This window comes from Rhinolophus sinicus, linkage group LG12 (assembly GCF_036562045.2).
Source record: "Rhinolophus sinicus isolate RSC01 linkage group LG12, ASM3656204v1, whole genome shotgun sequence".
Taxonomy (NCBI): domain Eukaryota; kingdom Metazoa; phylum Chordata; class Mammalia; order Chiroptera; family Rhinolophidae; genus Rhinolophus; species Rhinolophus sinicus.
This window is the reverse complement of record NC_133761.1, coordinates 2,214,992-2,224,081: the sequence shown is the minus strand read 5'-3', so window position 1 is coordinate 2,224,081 and position 9,090 is coordinate 2,214,992. Positions and strand designations below refer to the sequence as shown.

General features: G+C 52.3%; 1 protein-coding gene across 23 annotated transcripts in view; it reads right to left on the bottom strand.

Annotated features, from left to right (window-relative positions):
• Positions 1–1,126: 1,126 nt before the first annotated feature.
• Positions 1,127–9,090, bottom strand: part of PTK2 (protein tyrosine kinase 2) — a 166,668-nt gene continuing 158,704 nt past the window's right edge. For 14 of the 23 annotated variants that reach the window (XM_074316376.1, XM_074316378.1, XM_074316380.1 and 11 more), the window contains 5 exons: positions 8,152–8,191; positions 7,723–7,832; positions 3,510–3,665; positions 2,632–2,712; positions 1,127–2,360 (listed from right to left, as the gene is read on the bottom strand). In XM_074316376.1, coding sequence (XP_074172477.1) covers positions 2,148–2,360; positions 2,632–2,712; positions 3,510–3,665; positions 7,723–7,832; positions 8,152–8,191 — 600 coding nt within the window. In that variant the 3' untranslated portion in view covers positions 1,127–2,147. The remainder of the gene's footprint in view (positions 2,361–2,631; positions 2,713–3,509; positions 3,666–7,722; positions 7,833–8,151; positions 8,192–9,090) is intronic. The other 9 variants (XM_074316377.1, XM_074316379.1, XM_074316381.1 and 6 more) reach the window with 1 other exon arrangement.

Sequence of the window (9,090 nt, the reverse complement as noted above, 5' to 3'; positions counted from 1 at the left end):
TGACAGTCCCTCGGGCCAGGAGCCAGCACGCATGGACAGTGCCTCCAGCTCGCGTGCTGACACGCCGCCCTCCGTTACCTGCCTCCACTCGTTCTCACGACCAAAACGTGTTTCTTTTTCTTTGACTTACGGGATGTGCGGGACTTACCTGTAACTCTGGACTAGAGGGAAAGTCAGATCAGGAAGAAAAGGGTACGGATCTCAGGCAGACTGTCACTCTGAGGCATTGGTTCTCACTGAGGCGGTTCAGTCCCATTCCCCAGGGACACTGGGCAACGTGGGGACAGTGTTAGTTGTCACAGCCGGGAAGGAGGCGTGCACCTGGCTTCTAGTGGGTGGAGGCCAGGGCCGCTGCTGAAATCCTACAGAGCACCGGACGGCTCTCCTGCCAAGCCCTGGTACCCGGTAACGTACTGCACCCGGCACCCTGCTTGTCGTACTCATCCTCACAATCACCTCTGCACAGATGAGGAAACCGAGACGCGGAGACTGAAGAATGGCAGAGAACAAGAGACACTCAGAAGGATGACACCCCCTTTCTCAGAGGGCTGAGAGGCATGGGAACAGATGGCCAACATCACTGACATCTGACGAAGTAGATGCCACAACCACAGCAGGAAAAAAGACGTGTTCATCTGGGGACATTTCCTCCAATCCTGCACCGAGGAGCTCTGCTCCTGGCCAGCTCCTTCTGGGTCCCCAGTGCTGTGGACCCCAGTGCCACCTGTTCCGGCTCCACGGCTCCGATTCCAGCAGAATTAGGCCGGGTCCGGTCTGAGAGAGCTGCCGCTGACAAGTCCCTTCACGAGCAGACTTCATTAAGAGTGGCTTCCCTGAGGCTGCAATGACACGACAGCATCAGGGCTGCAAAGGCAGCGCCTTCCCACATGATACTGCTCCTGTTCTCATTTCTGTGCTTAGTAAGGAAGACGGAAGGGAAAGAGTGAGCTACACTGGGCCATCCGTCTGTGGTAACATCCTTGACTGGTCTAGAAGGCAAAGAAAGAAAGAAACTGGTGATCACTGACAGCTTTCTGGTACGGCATTTTAGCTGACAAGTCACCTGGAAACATTTTACATCGTTTGGAGGAAAAGAACCAACAGAAAGGATATTACACTGAGACCGTTACTGGTAACACCTTTTTAATAGGTCAAAGTAACTGTACAGTTCATTATATTCTTCCTGAGAATAATTTATATCCCCCAACGAACTAAAGGGAGGGCATAGTTCTCAAAATTATTTAACAGAATTGACGGTGTGACTGGACATCAAAAGGAAAGCAAATCTGGTTGCTTAATTGTCCCTGGGAAGGCAGATACAACGAAGGGTTAGTTAACTCCAGTGGCTGTCAATAGTCAACATGGCTTTGATCTTTCTTTATAAATTATATAAAAATGGAAAACGGGGATGGTTCCAGAACCTCTTCTCAATGCAGTTTGGAGGTGCTCTGGTCCAAAGCATTTCTGCTTCCAAATAACATTGCTACAAAAAACTGGCACATTATTCTGGTGAAAGAAGACCAAAGTTTTTAGTGTGTTCTACAGCTAGTTTCCAACCAGACGCTTCACATATCACATGAAAAGTAAAGGCAGGAAAGACGAAAGGGATGTCGAGTTTTTTTTTCCTGAAATGACTCAGGTCTTCAAAATAGAGCTTTTATCTTCTTTCTTTGTAAAGTGGTATTAGCATATTGCAACTGAAGAGTTCTAACAACAACAAAAATCCCAGTCTGGGTAACATCCTGTGGTCGGCAAAGAATTCTCAGCCCCCTGGGTTTCCCGGAATTCTCCCCCCAGCCCCTCCTCTCCCAATACGCAGCGGGCGCGTTCAGGAAGCGACACGTCACCGCCGTGCCCATCTCCACGAAAACACAGCAGAACGCCCACGTCCTCTCTCCTTCGTGATCCTTAAAAGCTTCTCAGGTACAATTTTCATTCTCAGAAAAACGCCACGTTTTGGATCCTGGACTTTTCTGAACACCATGATTAAAAGAACAAAACCAGAAATGAACCCAAATCAAAATGTGGTTAAACTTCTACGAGAGACTTTCAACCAGCTGTCAGCCGAAACAGCCGGCCTGCAAGTGCTGGCGACCGAGGACGGGCGGGCGGGCTCCTCACTGCGGGCGGGCGGGCGGGCGGGCGTCTCAGTGCGGCCGCGCCTGCCCAAGCATTTTCAGCCTCGCCTGGTCAATGACGTCCAGTAAGTTCTTGGCGTCCACGGCCAGGGCGTGAGCGGCAGTCAGCATCTGCTTCTTGTACTCGTGCTGGAGGCTGGTCATGACGTACTGCTGGGCCAGCTTCATCTTACTGATGAGCTCCCCCAGGTCGGAGTTCAGCAGCTTCTGGGCCATCTCGATCTGAAAGGACAGGAGAGGGCAGGAGAGCCACCTTCAGCGAACTTCTCGGGGTTTCATGCACCTCTCTTAGGTGCCTCCCCGAGAGAAACCTTTCTTTTCTGCCCTTGAACAACCACCCTCAAAGGCAGCAGGCTGTAAGGGAGCTGCACACTGAGACACTGCCCTCGGCACCACAACCCTCACTTGCTGTCTGCACGGCTTCTGGACGGACCCCGCGCACCCCTGGTGCCCCACTTGCACTGCCCAGAGCAGCGGTGCAGGGCCGGCCTACCTCTCGGTGAGTGCTGGCTGGCAGGACGGGGATGGTGTCATCCACAGTGGCCAGCAGGGTCCGCAGGGCCAGGCCGACCTCCTGACAGACGAGATCACAAGAGTCAGAGCACGCAGGGAGTTTCACGCCGACAGTGACAGGCTTTCCTCTCAGCTGGGAGATGTTTTATGTCCTTCCTACCACGTCTAGGACATTTTCAATTTCTTTTCCTCAGTGCCAAGACTCATCTTATAGGTTATGAGGCAATTCCCGCCTCCCCCCAAAGATTCAGATCTCTGAATACTCATCACTCTACTCCCCTGGGGACGGGGAGAGGGACAGACACTCCTGCCAGGAAAGGATGTCGGGGGGAAGGGATTGGAGCCCCGTTTCTTCGCCTTCTTGCTGAGCGCTTGCACCCAGACCGCACCACCCTCAGGGTTCAGAAACGCGCACCTGCCCACGCAGGGGAAGGTAGACAACAGCCTTGGCCAACAGCACCCCTTCTCGGTGTCTTCTCTCCCCCAGGTGCTCTCACAGCCTCTCGAGGCGAGCAAAAGGGGTGTTCTCGCTGCCACAGCACACACATGCACACACCCAGGACCAGTGTGCATGTTTGTAAACTACACAAATGGCCATTTACCGCCTGCTTTTCTGCTGAGTGTTTACTGGGTGAACAGTAAGTATTAAATCTGTGTTGCTCCAGGACATTCCCACCTGGAGGTCAAGGCCAGGAACAGCAATTCGTGTAAGGGCGGTTCTGACTCAACATGGCCACCGGCCACCGCGGTGTCTTCGGATGGACATACTTTAGTGTCAGGCATGACCGAGGGCATGCGGCGTCCCCGTGCAATAGGGACGCGGCCCGCTGGCTGGCATGAGACACGAGTGCCCTTTACCTTCACCATGGGGACGTACTCCTCTGGCGGGGCTGGCTGGATCTTACTGGACATTTCGATGACCGCTTTCACCAGGCCCGTCACGTTCTCGTACACCCTGTCATTGGAGCGGTCCAGGTTGGCCGTGGGAGGTGGGCTGATGTCCTGTGGCGGAAGCTGCCAACACAGAAGCCCATTACCTGTCTGCTGTCCACTAGGTGGCAGCATGCCACTGCCACGAGGTTAGCAAGGGTCTTTAAAAGAGATCAAAGCAGATCACAGAACTGATTTCTTGTCTGCATGGGGTACAGTTCAGTTTAGGATGATAGTGAACTAATTCATCCGGAATGACAAATAAATGAGGCAGTCATTTTTTCTAACTTTGAGCTCAGTTAAAGGAAATGAGATGGAATCATACACATTATACTAAAAAGCCCCCAATTATTTCAGAGAAGTGATTCGACATCCCCCCAGAATCACTCAGCAAAAGAGAAAGACTCCATGTATCTTACATCTTGCTGGGGATTTTAGAGAAAGCTGGCTAAGGGGTCAGCTGTTCTACTTAAAGACTAAGAATTTCCTCTCACTTTGGATTGTGCACGAAAAACTGTATGGCTCAGCCACCTAGTGGAAAGCTGTTCCTTTTACGATTCTAAAGGGCTGACAAGCAAGACTTCTGCAAGCACACACTGTCTGCCTGCGATGGTGCTGGCAGAGCCCAGCGCTACACTTCCTGGTGGAGCCATCCCCCCTCCCCAAGGGCCTAGGAGCAGAGGACCACCCACAGGTGTAATCCAAGATAACCCAGGCACTGAGCTACACAAGGGCCACTGGGAAATCTTCAACGGTATGTACAGTGGCCACCCCAGGTTCAAAGGGCAGTCTGTGTATTTTCAGAAGACTGAATCACAGCAGAGTCGTTGTGGGCTCAGGAACCTGCTGCCAGGGCTCAGTCTAAAATGTTAGGTGCCCGTTTCTGAGCTCTCGGGACACCTTTGCCCAGAGACTGGAACCTGGGTGATCCAGGTCTGGGCACGAGACAGAAAAGGACACAATTAGTTCAATCATTGCAAAGATATTCCATCTCACTCTCTGGCAAATGTAATTGCTGTTTTTGGTGTGGAACCGAGCAAAAGTACCCTCCCTGGCCCCAGATTTCTGGTCCAGTTACATGCAGAGTGCTGGGTGCAATACAGAGCTGGACAGACACACAGACACGATGTGCTTACCCTCCACGGCTATTGTCGCACGGAAGGTGAGGAAAAGTTAAAGAAGTTATCAGAGAAAGGGAAAAAAGAAAAACAATATTAGTGAAGGCAGCAGACAAACCCCCATCCACACAATGACAGAAGTCAAAGGCGCGCTCCTGCCTCCCAGCTCTCAGTGCACTGGTTCTGGAAGCAGAGCCGCCGGGCCGCGTGTTCGGGGCACCGGCATGTTCCACACCAAGGTCTGCCATGCGCCGCCTGCTTCCATGAAGTGAGCGAGGAAAACAACATGCAAAGCCTGACAGTGACCAGCTGGCAGCCGTGCAAGGATCAAGAGAACGAGGGTCTTGAAAAAGGAAGGCGGAGGAGATGCGCTGTCAGCACTGACAGCTGCCGTCTGACCTCTGACTGACTCGGAGAAACTGTGAAACCTCGGCCCCGTGCCGGGGCCCCGGCACCCGTGGAACGGCCCGTCACCTACCCACAGCACCATAACAGATTCCTGCCTTAGGCTTCATCTAAAGACATCAGGAGCTGATTTTAAAAACAAAACTAAAAGAACCCTTCTTTTGAACCAATTCTTTCTTATAGTTAGGTTCCCTTAAACTTAGCATTTTTATTTAATGTTTTTTTTTTTCTCTACAGCTTAAACTAGGGCTATCCTACCATAAATTAAAAGGCAGAGTTAGTTGGGGGAAATGGGTATATCCACCTTAGGATTGTCTGAAAAAGTATAACTTTGGTATGTAAGTTGAGCAGAACCTTAAATGCGGAGGCCCATCGCTCATGGGCACTAGACAGAGGGAGGTCGTTTGTCTGCATTGTGTCCAGGAGATGATGTCCCTGGACCTCACCGCCTGCACTGAGGGTCAGTGTAGCCCGTGGAACGTGGCAGGAGGTGCCCTTCAAACGGGACTAACAAGAAAGGCGTGGGCTCCGAGGAGGAGCCGGCTGCGGGCAGAGCTCTCGCAGCCAGGACCACGCCTGGTCTAGGCCCTGGGAGGGCGGCGGCACTGCCAACCTGTGTAAAGCGTCTGCTCTCTTTTCCTTTGGATTTCCCCTTTGCAATGCTTCCATGGACATTCACAGTGACACTCTCAAAGCAAACGCTTACTCTGCAGAGACACGTTCTCAGCTTATGTGCTAGAGCTTCACAACTTGGAGACTCCCCGGCAGACACAGCCAGGTCCAACCACTCTGCTGGTGGCTTAAAGACTCAGCTAATTCAGAACTGAAAGCCACCAAGGAAAAACTGAGACTGATTTCTGGCTGAAGGGCATTTGGATGCACTACTTTCGTTATACCTACCGTAGCTAAAGGTAAGCATGTCTGTATTAAAACAGCAGTGTTGCTTTTTTAGGCTGATTTCTTAACCTCTACCGAACAGATGGGTAATGACTACAGATACACACTTCATGCTTACTAATTATTAAAAAATCCTCACTTAATAGATTTACGTAAGCATAGAATTTCCACCAAGATTTCTACTTGCCTAATACCCTATATTAAGGGTGTTTCCCAGTTACATCTATTCATGTTATTCCCATTGTGAAAAATGAACATATGTTGGAATTCTAAGCTGGTGTTTGATCTATTTCTAAAGTTGGTTGTTCTTTGTAATACAAGCCATTTTGAAAAGTGTGCTCTTGTGGCTTATGAAAATGAAGGAAGCTCATTAACCTAATTTCTCGCACTTTAATTTATGTCAAGAAGCCACATCAGGAAGGGCGTGTCTTCCTTTGCTCCCCCCCAGAGATCAGCCAGTCTGCTGCCAGCAGAGTCGCCGGGAGGCGTCCTTAGGACAGAGCCCTGGGGAGCTGGGGCACCACCCGAGGCCAAGCCCCTTGGCACTCACTTCTGGTGACCCGCCAGCCGCACTCGGGGAGCCAGGGGGACCGTGCTACACTCTGCAGTGGGCAGGCTGGGTGCCACCCTCTGGGCCACTGGCTGACTTGTACCCTGTGCACGGAGACGACATTCTTCTCTTCCACAGTACTACTTCTCTGACTCCCTGGGACCGCCAGGGACCAGCCTGTCAGCTCTGGAGGGGAACCTGGGAGCAGAAGCACATGTCTGGACAGCCAGGTCTACGGCTAAACACCGGCTCAGCTATGGGAGGCAGAAGCTCAAACAGGCTCCTTAACCTCTGCAGACCTTGGCCCCCTCATGCGACATGTGGGAGCAAGAATACCACCCCCAGAGCTGCGAGGACAGGCTGTCACAGCACTTGGCACCGTGGGAAGGTTGTCCTAACTGATACCTTAGTCATCATACTCTAAGGTCCTTCCAGGACAAGATGCACCCTTTACTTGCACCACTAAGAAAAAAATGTTGCCAATTAAACCAACACACCATGCAGATTTCAGAGACATTAAAACGTGAAAAAAAGTATGTCAAATTAAGAAGCAGAGTAAATGTGAGAGTAACGGCTGTCTAGTGGGGAGTGGAGGGGCACCTCTCCTTAAACAAGCACAACAGGGGACAGCTGCTTCCAAGGTGTTCTGGACAGGCCTGTGCCCTGTGGACTTGCTGGGGACGGGAGGGCCCAGAGGGTCAGGAACCCGGTGGCCCAGCCAGCACCCCCAGGCCTCACGCTCCCCCGACTGAGGGCCGGCCCCACAGCTCGCACTGCGTTTACCAAGGCAGTTCTGGCCCTACTGGAAAATGACGCTGTTTTCCACCAAGCCACACTGACAAACTTGGTGACCATGAGCCTCCTGGAGGTCTCACTTACCCCAGCACCGGCTTTAATGAATTTCTGCAACCAGAAGCCACCTAGCACCTTATTCCAAAGCCCGATCAGAAGAACGTGTATTTAGAAAGTGAGGATCTGACCGAGGCCCGAGAAATCTATCACGTGAGAGGACAATGGGAAGAAAGTTTTCCTGGAAGCGCGTTCCGGACTCTGGGGGTTCGGCACCAGACCAGATTGAGTCCCGGAGCCCATCGCAAGCCCACCCTGTGGTCCGCCTTCAGGCGCTGACCACTCCATGTCACAGGGTCACCAACCGACGCAGGACGCCCACCTTGACACCCTCGTTGTAGCTGTCCCCGGGGCTGCTGAGGCCGGCCAGGCTGCCCAGGTGGCCGGGGGCTCCGGGGCGCGGCGGCTTCTTTGGCGGAGCTGCAGGGTCTGCTAAAAGGAACAAGTCGCACTGAGTACTGCAGCTCATGAGGGGCCCGTGGACAGCTCCCAGACAAGCTCGGGGTCCTGGCACCATGGCAGACCCTGTCTAGACACGGCAGCCTGGAGGCACGCCCGGCGTGACACAACAGACTCAGTTCCCAGTATTCCCAGCGTGGGCTGAATTCGGGAATCATGGCACTTGCCACAGCTTGTAGAGGGAAATGTGTTAAAAAATCCCAGTATTCCAGAGCTAAGAAAGTGATACATTCAAAAGCCGCTCTCTCCAAGTCACACAAACTTCTGATACACAATTCCTTTCTTCACGTACCTGGTTTCCCCACAGGCTGATAGATGTGTTGGTTTCCAGTCTGTGGGAGGAGAAAAGGTCGGTCAATGCACCAGAGTGTATAACAGGGTCACGACGCCCCTCCTGCCCGTCCCATTCCCATGGACACCTGTGATAAACGCTGGGTTCAAAGACCAACAAGATGAAGGGTGGGGTGGGGGGTTAGGCACATAAGCCCATAGTGCCTCCAGGGCGTGATGTGAGAACTGTGTCAGAGCAAGCACGGGGCATGATGCGGGCATGGACACGGCACTCACAACCAACCTAAAATGTTCTTTAAAAAAATTACATCCATGGATGTTTCCAGATCCCCTCCCAGGTGTGAACTCCAAGCCTTCCCAGCGTGCGGGCCTTTGCTCAGGAAACTGCCTCCCTCCCACCTTCTGATTACAAGAGGGGTGCAATGGGGAACAGTGACGATGAGAAGAGATCTCACAGAGCTGGGGTGTCTACACCTTCCATGTGCCTGTATTGTCATTGTTACCTGAAGCTCTGTGCGTTCCAGGAGCTGGTGTTACCCTCCAGCAGACCCGGACCCTCCAGCAGACCCAGACCAGCCATAGGCCAACCCAGGTAGCCAAACCACAAGCCCTGACACCCAGCGCAGGGACAGGGTAAAAGGCAGCTCCACTTAACAATCCGACCAAGTTCAGGCTGTCGTGCTGCGACAGCACTTAGAACAGCCTGGCCCAGACTAGCTTCACAAAGAGATACTTTTTAGAACTACATTCTACTTGTGAAAAGAGACTTTCTTTGCTTATTTTAAAATAATAAATGGCATATATACGTCAGGTACTGTACTTCCTGGACACCCACACCTTTAAACCACGAGGACTGTGAAATGGCAGAGGCGATCAGCTGCGCCCCCAGCCTCGCTGTTGCTTGTGACAAGCCACTGGGCAGTCCTGCCTGCACAGACTG